The sequence below is a fragment of the Perca fluviatilis genome, chromosome 5 (genome assembly GCF_010015445.1).
Source record: "Perca fluviatilis chromosome 5, GENO_Pfluv_1.0, whole genome shotgun sequence".
NCBI lineage: Eukaryota > Metazoa > Chordata > Actinopteri > Perciformes > Percidae > Perca > Perca fluviatilis.
In genome coordinates, this window is record NC_053116.1 from 12230905 (window position 1) to 12244498 (window position 13594).

A 13594-nucleotide genomic window follows, 5' to 3' on the forward strand; every position below is an offset into this window, starting at 1 on the left:
TGTATTATATTGTATGAAATTAATCAGTGTAAACAAATATGATAATGTTTTTTGTCAGAAGCATATTCAGACAAATTGTTATGCTTTATTCCTTACATATACATAACATAATAAAATATACTATTCATTCATACCTTGTAGTTAACTCTTTCTGGTAGGTACTGAAATCTATAATATGGCATCATTTTTTATAAACTACTCATAAAAGTATGTAAAAAGTACAATGTTTCCCTCTGAAATGTAAGAAAAATAAAATAGCACAAATTGCAAGTATAGGTAGCCTAAAATAGTACTTCAAAAATGTACAGAAGTAAAGTATTTGAGCAAATGTACTTAGTTAAATTCCACCACTGGCCAATACATCCAATATGAAAACTACAAGACAAAAAATGTTTTTTTCTTCTTCTGTTTCTTTTTTATGTAAGCATCTAATCTTACATCTGTTGAGATATAGAACTATAACAATGAGTGAAAGGATTAAAAAAAAATAGTTGAGTAAATTAAATTGTCGTTTATAATTTGCATCCCATAATAGTTTGTTAAAATGAGACTTGTGTGTGCAACCCAATATTTGCTTTACTTACCGTCATGTTGCATTCTGCGCCAAAATATACACTCACCTAAAGGATAATTAGGAACACCTGTTAAATTTCTCATTAATGCAATTATCTAATCAACCAGTCACATGGCAGCTGCTTCAATACATTTATGGGTGTGGTCCAGGTCAAGAAAATCTCCTGAACTCCAAACTGAATGTCAGAATGGAAAGAAAGGTGATCTAAGTGACTTTGAGCGTTGCATGGTTGTTGGTGCCAGACGGGCTGGTCTGAGTATTTCCCAATCTGCTCAGTTACTGGGATTTTCACGCACAACCATTTCTAGGGTTTATAAAGAATGGTCTGAAAAAGGAAAAACTTCCAGTATGCAGCAGTCCTGGGGGGCGAAAATGCCTCGTTGATGCTAGAGGTCAGAGGAGAATGGGCCAAGTGATTCAAGCTGATAGAAGATCAACTTTGACTCATACCCTGTTTACACGAACTTGGTTATTTTGAAAAACAGACATTTCCCTTCGTTTGTGCCCTTCGTTTAAACGCAAATTGAGAATTTGCCTCTGAAAACAATTCTTTCTAAAAACTCCGGCCAGAGTGGAGATTTTGAAAAACTTTGTTTGCATGTTTGCACGTAAACTGAGACAAATAGAGGTTTAGGCAGCCGAGGAAGAGAAGAGAGAGGAAGTGATTCGTTGCTGTTGTTGCCATTTTCGGGATTCTGATTGGCTAACACGGGCTTGAGCTTCTCATTACACTGCCATCTACAGGTTTGGCATGCTTTGACGGCATTGACAGCATATATACACGGGTGCATGTAAACAAACACTTTTCTGAAAAGAGACAGCTGTGCACAATGTTATTTTTGAAAACTGAGAGGTTGAAATGTCCGTTTATGAAAATAGTCTGCCACTTGTAAACGTAGCATCAAATAACCACTCGTTACAACCGAGGTATGCAGCAAAGCATTTGTGAAGCCACAACACGCACAACCTTGAGGCGGATGGGCTACACTAGCAGAAGACCCCACCGGGTACCACTCATCTCCACTAAAAATAGGGAAATGAGGCTACAATTTGCACAAGCACACCAAAATTGGACAATTGAAGACTGGAAAAATGTTGCCTGGTCTGATGAGTCTCGATTTCTGTTGAGACATTCAGATGGTAGAGTCAGAATTTGGCGTAAACAGAATGAGAGGGATGTGGTGGAACGGGAGCTTCGTACCCTGGATGTGCATCCCACAAATCTCCATCAACTGCAAGATGCTATCCTATCAATATGGGCCAAGATTTCTAAAGAATGCTTCCAGCACCTTGTTGAATCAATGCCACGAAGAATTAAGGCAGTTCTGAAGGCAAAAGGGGGTCAAACACGGTATTAGTTTGGTGTTCCTAATAATCCTTTAGGGGAGTGTAAATTAGAATGAATGCAGCAGAGATTATTACAAAATATTTTTAAATGGGGAAAGTGCCACATCTCAACAAATACAAGTTCAGTAATATTTGTTTTAAATACATATATGTTAAAAACATTAAACATTCTTCAGACCATGCTCCACCAAGCTCTATCCTTGTATCCATCCATCGTTTGGCTCCAGTCAGACGGATTTAAGCCTTCTCCAAACTATACAAACTGAGGCTCACAAGTCAAAATGTTCAGGAACATTTATTCAACAACAGCAACTCAGATCAATGATCCACTTGTTTTCTTCCAGACACACAATTACCATGCTACAACATAAACGTTAGGGTTTATACTTTATATGGGCCAAGTGTATGTACAAGCAACTTTAACCATTAAACCATTCCTTGCTAAATTTAATGGTTACATTACAACACCATACCAGTTAAAACTATAGCCATCCTCAAGTATGAAATAAATAAAATTCCAAAAATGCATCATATAACCATTTCACTATAGTTAAACTATATACTATGTTGTCTTTTTGTGGAGGCATTTCCTGATCATTGATCCATTATAGTATTTTCTTTTAAACACACAGTGCATTCAACTTAGAACATTTACAGTAGCATTTTTCAGTATCTTGATGAAAAAGCCATGACAGGAACATCTATGTTTCATCAACGGTTACAGGAAACATCATACAAGGGCCACAGAGGTCAACATCCATACCGTTAATAGCAGAGAGTGGGCAACAGGAGCTCACCAATTGTAAACCATTGAAACACATTATTAGCGTTTATGAAAAGGACAAAGTGGCAAGGAAGTTCATGACAATGTATGGCAATTTGCAAGTGTGTGTCAATAATATATGCAAATTCAGTAGTTTGAAAAATCTAGAGTCATTTTACTTGGAGCTGCCTGTAGCACTGAGCTCACAGATGATATGCCTGACGAGCTTCTTACTCTACATGGATTCAAAAAAGTCAACAATGATAAACGATCACAGCATCGGACAAAATGTCACCAGAACACAAGGACTAAAAACATGATGAAACTCATACTCTTCACTACCTAAAGTATCCCCATGTTCTGCAGTCAGCCCAACTATGAAGAGTGTAACATGTTTTTTTCCACACCACATTAACTACTTAACATATTTAAGATAGCTCAGAGATAAAAACATGTCATTCTCCGAACCCCGGCAGCTGCTGACAGAGGTCTGCTATTTCTACTATTAACAGCTGTCATCACAACTGGCTGGATTGCCTGGAGCTTCTTGGCTTCATATACCGAGATATCAATAAGTAAACAAAAAAAACCTGCAATAATTAGATGAAATAAATATTTCAGTCTTGATTAGTTGTGATGTCTCGGTTACAAATTATGTTTGCTATTGGTATACACTAACAAACGTAGATGCTTTACCAACCGTTAGACAAATTAAAAATAACATTTCCTCCACCAATGAAAAACTACATCATTTAAATGTTAATTATCTGATTTTATCTATCAGATGTGCCTGATGATTTGATGAAAAAGCAACAGAAAATAAAATGAAACAAAAACAAAAACTTTTGGCTGGTTGAAAACAATACAGCAACATAAAAATGTGACACTATAACTAATCCACCTGGGCTGAAACCTGCCATAAATAGATGTATAATGCAAGAAATTATGAGCACACATAAAAATACAAAAAAAAGAAAAAAAAAAAATCAGTCATGATGACCTGTTCAGTGCTGCAGATAACAGGAAGGTAGTCTCCATCCTGCAAAGACAAGCTGAAATGAAGCTGAGGCAAAGGAGTAGAAAGCCAATACTAATTAATAACTTGAGTAGAAATGTTACGTCAGCAGGCATTTATGAAAGAAAAGTCTGCAAATAAAGCTCTGTGCCTCAACAACCTTGTTATTCACATTGAAAACTCTCAGGGGAGCACACTGCAGACAAACAGTGCTAAAGACGTACTGTAGGTCTGACAATGGCAGGTGGCATTTTCAACTCAAACAGTATTGCAAAATTGCACTAATATATGACAACTTCTTGAAGGTTTAATGATGGCACTGATCACCTCAGCAAACAAACGCATCTCTCTAACCAGCACTTCCCTGAGCCATGGCTCTTCTTTCCTTTAGCATAATATATCTCTTAAACTTTACCCCCTCCTCCACCTCCTACTTCTCCTCTGTGTGAACTGTAAGAATTTGAACATATTGCACCTACATTATGAGTCTTGCAAAGTAAACATGTTGCAAAAGATTAAAGAAAATTTGGAGACCATGTTTCATAAACAGTGCATGCTACACCATGATGCAAAGTGTGGGAGAAGGAAAGTGGGATAGGCGACCTGTGCGGTTAAAGGCCAAGAAATACAAAAAAAATAAAAAGGAAACTTAAGTTGTTTCTCTTATCTTCTTGTACTTGGGGGAAATAAGTTGTGAACCAATTAGGGAGGGGAGTAAGGGATGTGACTTCATTAGTTCCTTTCATAGACCATGCTTACTAGTCCCTCTCCTCCGCATGGCTGTCTTTCTGAAGTGGATTTCCCCTTTCTTTCATCTCACTGAGGTGGAGCAGGGAAGCAGGCAGAACCGCAGGCCAGGATTGACGGGAACGGAGGGTTAGTTGAAGCCGGTGTCGGTGTGGTAGGAGTGGTGCCCATCCGATGTTAACTGGGTTGTCTCTGTTGCTGATGGTTGCAGCATTATAGGGTCACCCCCAGCCTCTACTTCACAAACAGAAACATTTTTCAGCCTCCTCCTGTTAATAACCCACTAACAAATTCAAAAAGGGAGTGGCAACACAGGTGATGCAGTCTCACCTCTCTCATCAGATTGCAGCTGAGCCTCCAGGTCCTCAGGGGACACGTAAAATTCCTGCTCATGGCCCTCCCGAGGCCGGGGTTTACATTTGCCACAGCAGCAGTTACAGCAGCAACATAGGCAGCAACAGAAGTAGCAGCCAGTGGCCAGGCCGCAGAATACAAACAGAGCCTGCAAAGAAGCAGATTCATGGGAAGAAGTGAGGAGTCAATGTGTAAGCAAGAAATAATAATCACAGAGCAAATCGTGATTGATCCAATATGTCACTCAGTCTTACCTTTGCCCACCAGCTTGAAAGGACAAAGTAAGTGTTGACATTCTCCTCTCCAAACTGCTCAGCCACATATAGTCCCAGAGAACCATATTTGTCATAAATATTACGCTTCGTGGGGTCATTCAGAATTGCATGAGCGTTGTTTATCTCCTTGAACTTATCAGCTGCCTCTGGATTGTCAGGGTTCTTGTCAGGGTGGAACTTCAACGCCAGTTTCCTGTGTAGAAAGTTGGCAAAAAGTTATAATAAAACTATAATCGCAGTAGGGCTTCAACTAATGATTATTGTCACTGTCGATTAATCTGTCGATTATTTTCTCGATTAATGGATAAGTTGTTTGGTAAAATTTCAGAAAATTGTGAAAAATGTCGATCAGTGTTTTCCAAAGTCCAAGCTGGTGTCCTTAAAATGTCTTGTTTTGTCCACAACTCAAAGATATTGAGTTTACTGTTATAGAGGAGTAAAACAAACAGAAAATAGCTGGAAATCAGAAGATTTTGACAGTTATTTCGTAAAAGATTACTCAAACGATTATCAAAGTAGTTGGCGATTAATTTAATAGTTGAAAACTAAATCGATTAATCTTAGCAGCTCTAAATCACAGCACACATTTTTGTGGTAATTATGTGAAGTAAGTCACAGAGGGATGCCTCACCTGTAAGATCTCTTAATATCATCTGGTGTTGCCACCTTCTCAACGCCCAACACTAGGTAGAGAGACTCCCCAGCGGTGGACAGAGAGCGCTGCCTCTGCTGCTCAGCCATGATGTCTCACGTCCACAGGCTGGGCACACACACAAACACAGAAAACTACATGCATTGATTGGGCTGCATGTCATGACCAGACCTGCTATGTTAAGATCAGATTATCATGATATACATCTGTTTAAAAAAATACCAGGCCTTTAACTAAAGTGAGGCCTGTGTGACTGCAGGCAACAGCTGGTCCAATGCTGTCCAAACAACTTATATGTGGGAAGACCAAGCTGCTCTGTTTGAAATATCGGTTGGGGGGGGGGGAGGGGTAGCTAAACAGCTATGTATTATATTTCCCTGCACTTATTCAATTTCCACAATGCAAATTGTTTAAATTTTACTGTAACTGTGTCATCTTGGCAGGACCACTGACTGCCTCTGCTGCTGTAAGTAAATCAGTACCTGACATCCAAACAGCAAACAATGCTGCAAGAGAAAAATATTTAGCAAATTGATGCTGCAAGTAAAAATAAAAATAAAAAAGATTAAGACATTAAGCCATTCCTGACAATGGGTGTCATCTTGACACAACATAATAGCCACTGGTCTATTTGAAGCCCTGCACAGCTTATTTCAACATTTTTTACCAAAAAACTGTCTGTTCTGACAACTGCGTGTCAAATTACCCTTTGATACGAATCGCATCCCAGTTTAAATGGTCTATAAAAAGGATTGGAAGACTCTGTGAATACGATGCTAGGAGCATAATCTCTGTGCGAGCATCAGCACTGCTATAGCGCACAGCATCCATGTTGGTTTGCTTCCTGGCCTGTTCTTGATGCAAGCCAGGGATGGATCGTCAGCAGTAATTTTCAAGGGCAAGGTGCAGTGTCTCGAGGACAAATAAATGATCGAAATGCACCTTTGGGCCTCACCTTTCAGTCGGCTGTGATGCGCTGCAACACTAACGATCCCAGCAGGTTCTAAATGTTGGACAGTGGAGCGTGACTATGGCTGCATCTCGCACGTACCCGGACCCTCTCTGCCAACTACACAATCATGGACAGCTGCAGCAGTACGCTGGCTCCGCCCCCCACTCCCCGCCTCCCACCACTCCATGGCGACCCTACGTGCGCGTGCACAACGGGAATGGGTTGATGATCGGGAGATGCTGGATGCCAAGGCGTGCAGATTCAGCACTAAGAAACTGTGATAGTTTTTCAATCATGACATTGAGACCACTTAACATTGATTAAACAGACTTAGGCTAAAGCAAAAGTTCAACATTTTGGGAAATAGATCTAGAGTATTGCGCTAATTATCTTTGTCGAGTTAGACGAGAGGATCAACTCTCATATTTGTCCGTTAAATATACGGTTAATGACGTAGTTTAGCAGAAACGAGATCACTAATTAACACGCTATAGCCTATTTCTATTTTTAATCTTCTTACACGAACTGAGGTGTAAAATCGACATTTTGCACTTTTACATTGAGGTGATGTTTCATATTATTTCTTGGCCCTGAGCAGTTGCCAGGCAACCAGAGGACCCTTAGGCCTACCAGTCACAGCCCAGAATTAAATAAACATATGATTTGACGATTTATAGGCCTACTTCAGTTTTGGATTAAACAAACAAGATGACATGCTAATTATTTAGGTTTAGAGACACACATTTGGTTACCAATTGACAGAGCCAGCCAGACTTGCTATTTCCATCTGTTACCAGTCTTTAAGCTAAGCTAGCTAGCTCCAGCTTTATGTTTACTTTAGACATTAGAGTGGTGTCAATTTTCTCATCTAATTAATTGTATTTTCCCAAAATGATTAATTTTCATGTTGGAGGTCCAATCTGTTTAGGTCCACTTTATCTGGCTCTGACTAGTCCACAGATAACAATGATGGTCCATCATTTATATGACATGAATTCTGCTTTGAGGCCTTAGAGATTATGTGATTTTAAAAGGTCCCATGGCATGAAAATGTCACTTTATGAGTTTTTTTAACATTAATATGCATTCCTCCAGCCTGCCTATGGTCCCCCATAGGTGTAAACCGAGCCCTGGGTATCCTGCTCTGCCTTTGAGAAAATGAAAGCTCAGATGGGCCGATCTGGAATCTGCTCCTTATGAGGTCATAAGGAGCAAGGTTACCTCCCCTTTCTCTGCTTTGCCCACCCAGAGAATTTGGCTCACCCATGAGAGAGAGAGACATCATGGCTTTCAAACAAGCAAAGTGGCAGTTGGTCAAGGCCACACCCCCACCCTCCACCTTGCCCCTCCCCTTCTCCTCCTCAATAGACACAGATATGGCACATCCTAAGGAAATCTCATTGTGGGACTGGCTCTAGTGGGTGTAATACTGCACCAAGAATTTTGGGAAAGAGACTTCAGATACAGTATTAGGGGACCACTAAGGCCTATATAAAAGCATCCAAAGAGCACCATGTCATGGGACCTTAAGGGTGGTTTAGGGACAGTGCTGGGAAGAGGGATAAGGTGTTTTCGGGTGGCTCCCAAAAGATGGCCCCCACAGGCACGATGAAGGTGTGGTAGGCTATCTGGTGCCACATCTTCCTCACAGTCCTTGAGTTTGTACCTTGTCAGAAATGAGTGTTTACAGTGCAATTGCAATCATAAACGGATGGAGTTTGACACCACTGACACTTAAACATGCAGGGTGACACAGGAGTATATTTTCACTCCTGTCCCATCCTACTCCCACAAAAAACTCCTTTCTCTTCCCATCCCCGTGTTGAATTTTTAGGGGGGGGGGGCTACTTTTTTTTCCCTGTCCGTCCAAGTCATGTCTCACAAACTGCAGATGGTGTGTCATGCCTGGATAATCCACAGGAAAGTATAGGGTAAATGGCTCGGGGCCACTAACATTCCAGGGGATCCTGAAAGACACTGTTTTGTCCATTTTGTTCTTGTTATCTTATAATTTCACATTTCAGTGTACATTATGTGGTGTGCATGCGACAAATACTTTAAGAGTTAATTTACTAAAACAGATACAAGCCATTCTTAAAATGAATAAACCAGGGGCGGCCTCTGGCTCGCCCAGTGGGGGCGTTCGCCCCATGTTGGGGTCCTGCAGCAGCGCGGGTTCGAGTCCAACCTGCTGCCCTTTGCTGCGTGTCATCCCCATCTCTCTCCCCCTTTCATGTCTATCCACTGTCACTTCATAATAAAGGGAAAAGCCCCAAAAAAAATCTTTAAAAAAAAAAGAAAAAAATGAATAAACCATTGATATTCCTTTGAGTGCACAATAAAAAAATAAAAATACAATTTAGGAAGATAAATAAAACGGAGATATCCATTTTTGCAAAATCACTTAAATCATTAAGCTAAAGTTTTATTTATTTATTAATAGTATTTTTGACACTTAAAATAAGAGAAGATCTGCATGAGAAAAAGGGCAATAGGAGACCTTTGCATCCCATCACAAACTTGCACCTAACGTTTGCCTTTTAATTAACCATAACCGCGATTTCTTTCTAAACTTAAGGCCTATTGTAGTTGTTGCCATGCACAGTGATTGTGGAAAGTAAGAATTTTAATTTTGTTGGCATTAAAAATGTCGTCATTGACTATAACCCGGGTTTTCAGAAAGAGTTCGCCACTCGACGACACAGCACAACATGACTAATAATGCACGGCCCACCTTGGTTTATATTGTGTTTTAGTGGTGCAAATGTTGCAACCAACATCACTGCAGGCTAAATGTGCAAGTTAGTCAAAACGCTCATTTCAACAAATGTCCCTTGGCCAGATGTTTAATTAGCCAATAAAACAACAATAAAACACACACCAGGCCTACACAATTTGAACATAAGAAAACCAAACAAAGAAGCTGAACAAGATAAAAAGATTAGGGGAGTCAGACATGCATCAAAGTAAGACATAGCCTACAGTGCAGGCAATTAATATAAAACAATGTTAAGCAGATAATCAAACATAACAACATAAAATAACATTACAAAAGGGGATGCAATCTGACAAATGCAGACCAAAAGGCAAGCAAATGAGGACAGATCATGGCAGGTCTGGTTGTTTGCCCTGGGGGGCCCGGGGCACTAGCCCAATTTGCCCAGGTTAAACTAGTATTGGATTGAGATGGTATACATACCATCTCAACCCAATATATGGGCAAAACTATGCACAACATATTGATCCTCTTCAAGTCATTCACTGACTGAGCCCTCATGTTCTGTAGAAGCATCGGTTATGTTTTTAATATTCACTTTGTTGTTTCCTTTATTTTGTTGAGAGAAGGCTATATCAAAACCCTAGACTGTATCAAAACGCAGATCAGATTCAACCATCCGCTGCGCTGACTGTTGTGTTCCTCGGCAACCGTGACGTCACTGTCCCCACCAATCGCAGAGCTCGCAGGACTGACGCTTCTATCGCGAGGTTATCACATTAGCTTGGTTAGTTAGCTAGCCGCGAATAGCTTGACTGTGTAGCCGCATTTTACACTTTTATATTTCTAAGCATTGAGAGGACACGGCGCATTTCTGTTGTGATTATTGTCTTCTCACGCCTGTAAGAAAGAATAGTCGCCAGGCCTTGTGTTTGCACGGTGAGTTGCGTAAACGCACACAGTCTGCTAACTAGCCAGGCTGCCCAAGAGGAAATTGGGTTTGTTTTGGATGCCTCGGAGAATTTCCAAATTATTTTTTAGTGACGCTAGCGAGCGCTCAACCGCAATTTAAGCGCATAAATATCGTGTCTGTTGTTTTGTTATTGATTTGGCACTTTTGTCAGTAGCATATGTTTGCGCTCAATCCTTAATATCTATCTGCACGGTGGTAGCGTTACTGTTCGTGTAGGACCAAACTGTGACCAAGCTGTGTCAGTCTTGCTCACGTTTCGCTGTATTCCCAATGGATTTTCGTCTTTCCAGGATCCCAATGATGAGTTATGCTGAAAAGCCAGAAGACATCACAAAAGAAGAGTGGATGGACAAATTAAATAATGTTCACATACAGAGGGCTGACATGAATCGGCTCATTATGAATTACCTGGTGACAGGTGAGGCATGTAGCTTAACGACAGTGACTGTGATTTGACTATACAGCTTGTACAAGCTTAAAAAAAAATACATAATTCGTTACTATCCTTAATGTCTTTGCCCCTGCCTGTATCTGTTTCACATGTTTCAAGAGGGATTCAAAGAAGCGGCGGAGAAGTTTCGGATGGAGTCTGGGATCGAGCCAAGTGTTGACCTGGACTCTTTGGATGAAAGGATAAAGATTAGAGAGATGATCCTGAAGGGACAGATACAGGAAGCCATTGCACTCATCAACAGCCTACACCCAGAACTGCTTGACACCAACCGATACCTGTATTTTCATCTGCAGGTACGTTTGCTTTGTAATAGCCACCAGTAGTTTAGGTTTTAGTATATGTGCCTCCTGTGAACTGGAAAGTAGTTATGCAGGTCATTAGCCTGAGGTTTATGAGGTGAACTTTACAGCTTTTGGAAATGGACAAGAACACATCTCAGCAGTGAGAAGATTAAGGCACAGAAAGTGTAGTGAGAACTGTTAATAAATGAATAAACATTTAACCCCATCCATCCCCTATAGGTAATAAGAACCCAGGCTGCCATGGGTTAGGGTTAGCATGAGAGATTGTTGATTGAACTTGAGCATTTACTGCTTGTACTTCATTCCTCCTCTTGCAGCAGCAACATTTGATTGAGTTAATCAGGCTAAGGGAGACTGAGTCAGCGCTGGAGTTTGCCCAGACACAGTTAGCCGAGCAGGGGGAGGAGAGCCGCGAGTGTCTGACAGAGATGGAGCGAACACTAGCTCTTCTGGCCTTTGACAACCCAGAAGAGTCGCCCTTTGGAGACCTGCTCAACATGATGCAGCGGCAAAAGGTGGGCAGGTTTTTAATCTGATGATCACTTCACTATTTCACATCACTATTTGAATAGCTGACAAAATTGGAAATATGCACATCAATTTTAGAGCGCTATCACACCATTGTTTGGTTCATTCACTCTGCACCAAGTAGAAAAAAATAAACATTGTTGCCTTTATCCCTGAAAATTACAGTATTATTTGTCCTGTTTGTTTCTAAGGCCCTGTGCCTTTTACTGTAGTTCTGTTCCGTGTCGTGTTCACACTAACTTTTTTGACTAACAAACCAAAAGCTGTAAGCATGGAATTTTCCAGACTGAGAGGTAACTCATTGATTGGACTGTTTTGGCAACTGTCATCCTGCATCATCAACATGTTCAGAGACAGGACAGAAGCGTCTTGTACAGTAACATTACGGGGGATATTAGTGTGGGAGTTGGATTTTTTGGATTTTAACACTTATTGAACTGCCAAAGTGCACGGAAGTTAATACAAGCACAACATACTGCTGTTTTAGCTAACTCATCATGGTAAATCCCCACATTTGCATGCAGACTTTTTGCGTGCCAGACTGCATGTAGACATTAAGAACATAGTGAATGCAGGTGATAAATAATTGTGCAAGACATTTGTTGAGTTAATTTTTACTGCAACACATATCTTGATGCACAGGTGTGGAGTGAGGTGAACCAAGCTGTGCTGGACTATGAAAACAGGGAGTCGACGCCTAAACTGGCTAAACTCCTGAAGTTACTGCTGTGGGCACAGAATGAGCTGGACCAGAAGAAGGTGAAATATCCCAAAATGACTGACCTTAGCACAGGCACCATCGAGGACCCCAAGTGAACATACCAGACAAGAACAACCACCTTCCACGTCCCCTTAATTTATGATCAGTCAGTGACTGTGTGACAACCAGGTAACACATATGTATAAACAAATGCTACATTGTTTCTTTTTTTTTTTCCAAGTTTCATTCATGACAGATACAACTTAATTCATTGTGCAAACTGTAAATTGATGTATTTGCAAATTGACAAATTATTTAGATTAAATACTAATCCTGGATTTTTAAATGGATCTTGGAGACGGCACAATTCAAATTGCTGTTTTATATTTTGTCTTTCTAAAGCCTAAGCCAGTAGTAGTATTTATTGTGATCATTTCCCCCACCAAGACTTCATTTTGAGAGAGAGAGAGAGAGAGAGAGAGAGAGAGAGAGAGAGAGAGAGAGAGAGAGAGAGAGAGAGAGAGAGAGAGAGAGAGAGAGAGAGAGAGAGAGATATATGATATGAATGAACAATAAATGTTAATACTGTGGTACGCGTGGAGCCAAGATCTAGGCTCCCCAGGATGGAGCGGAGTACAACCGTTGGTTTAAACTTTGAAACAGCAGACACACGGTTGATGATGCACTGCAAGAGTCTAGATTGTTTCAAATCAGAAATAAGTTTAAATTTAAATTTCATACACTGAGTATTTTTCAATTAAATGGAAATATACACGTTATTAATGTAATATAGTTTTAATTAATATGCTATTTTATGATTTGTTGTACATTTACAATATGTCTATGGGATGAACTGCCTTGCAAAATGATCATGTCATGTGTGTTTGAGAGGGTGAAATACCTAACGGGTTGATATCTGAGATGGCTTCCTGAGTATTAGCCTTTTGGCTTTCTGAGCCTACAGTATGAACCACACTCAACATGCTCCAAATGGTAATGTTTGGTTTCATGTTACAAGAGATTAGGATCATCTTTTGTCAATCCCATGATGGAGGGAAGATTTAAACGCTGCTTGAAAGAGCTATGTCCATTAAGAAATGCTAATGAGTGACGGTGCCAGTTACAGCAACTCTGTAGTTTGAAAACTCATCTAAAATCTGTTCAGAGTGGAACGGATTCTTTTGTTGATTGGCTCTGTTTTGGTACTTAATAATTAATGATCAAAAGCATTACAATTTAGAA

General features: G+C 40.3%; 2 protein-coding genes across 6 annotated transcripts; one reads left to right on the forward strand and one right to left on the reverse strand.

The window, feature by feature from the left end:
* Positions 1-2200: 2200 nt before the first annotated feature.
* On the reverse strand, positions 2201-6833 carry dnajc5aa (DnaJ (Hsp40) homolog, subfamily C, member 5aa). 4 transcript variants are annotated; one of them, XM_039801712.1, is made up of 5 exons: positions 6683-6833; positions 5707-5835; positions 5055-5268; positions 4777-4948; positions 2201-4680 (listed from the first exon to the last, which is right to left on the reverse strand). In XM_039801712.1, the coding sequence occupies exons 2-5, from the start codon at positions 5814-5816 to the stop codon at positions 4577-4579; spliced, it is 600 nt and encodes a 199-aa protein (XP_039657646.1). In that variant the 5' UTR covers positions 5817-5835; positions 6683-6833; the 3' UTR covers positions 2201-4576. The 4 variants fall into 4 exon arrangements, with proteins under 4 accessions (XP_039657646.1, XP_039657643.1, XP_039657644.1 ...); XM_039801709.1 differs by having other exon boundaries at positions 2201-4683; XM_039801710.1 differs by having other exon boundaries at positions 2201-4683; positions 5707-5861; positions 6683-6817.
* A 3308-nt stretch (positions 6834-10141) lies between these two features.
* LOC120559656 (glucose-induced degradation protein 8-B homolog) lies at positions 10142-12897 on the forward strand. Of its 2 annotated transcripts, XM_039801556.1 has the most exons (5): positions 10142-10334; positions 10659-10786; positions 10919-11115; positions 11442-11639; positions 12295-12897. In XM_039801556.1, the coding sequence occupies exons 2-5, from the start codon at positions 10666-10668 to the stop codon at positions 12466-12468; spliced, it is 690 nt and encodes a 229-aa protein (XP_039657490.1). In that variant the 5' UTR covers positions 10142-10334; positions 10659-10665; the 3' UTR covers positions 12469-12897. The 2 variants fall into 2 exon arrangements, with proteins under 2 accessions (XP_039657490.1, XP_039657489.1); XM_039801555.1 differs by having other exon boundaries at positions 10142-10786.
* The last annotated feature ends 697 nt before the right edge of the window (positions 12898-13594 follow it).

Bases quoted from the DNA above. Each gene is read 5' to 3' on its own strand.
- dnajc5aa (XM_039801709.1), bottom strand. From the start codon at position 5,816: ATGGCTGAGCAGCAGAGGCAGCGCTCTCTGTCCACCGCTGGGGAGTCT. The intron at 5,269-5,706 runs GTGAGGCATCCC...CTTTCTACACAG, and splicing joins GATATTAAGAGATCTTACAG to GAAACTGGCGTTGAAGTTCC. The intron at 4,684-4,776 runs GTGAGACTGCAT...CTGTTTGTGAAG, and splicing joins GCTGCAATCTGATGAGAGAG to TAGAGGCTGGGGGTGACCCT.
- LOC120559656 (XM_039801555.1), top strand. From the start codon at position 10,639: ATGGATTTTCGTCTTTCCAGGATCCCAATGATGAGTTATGCTGAAAAG. The intron at 10,787-10,918 runs GTGAGGCATGTA...ACATGTTTCAAG, and splicing joins TATGAATTACCTGGTGACAG to AGGGATTCAAAGAAGCGGCG. The intron at 11,640-12,294 runs GTGGGCAGGTTT...CTTGATGCACAG, and splicing joins ACATGATGCAGCGGCAAAAG to GTGTGGAGTGAGGTGAACCA.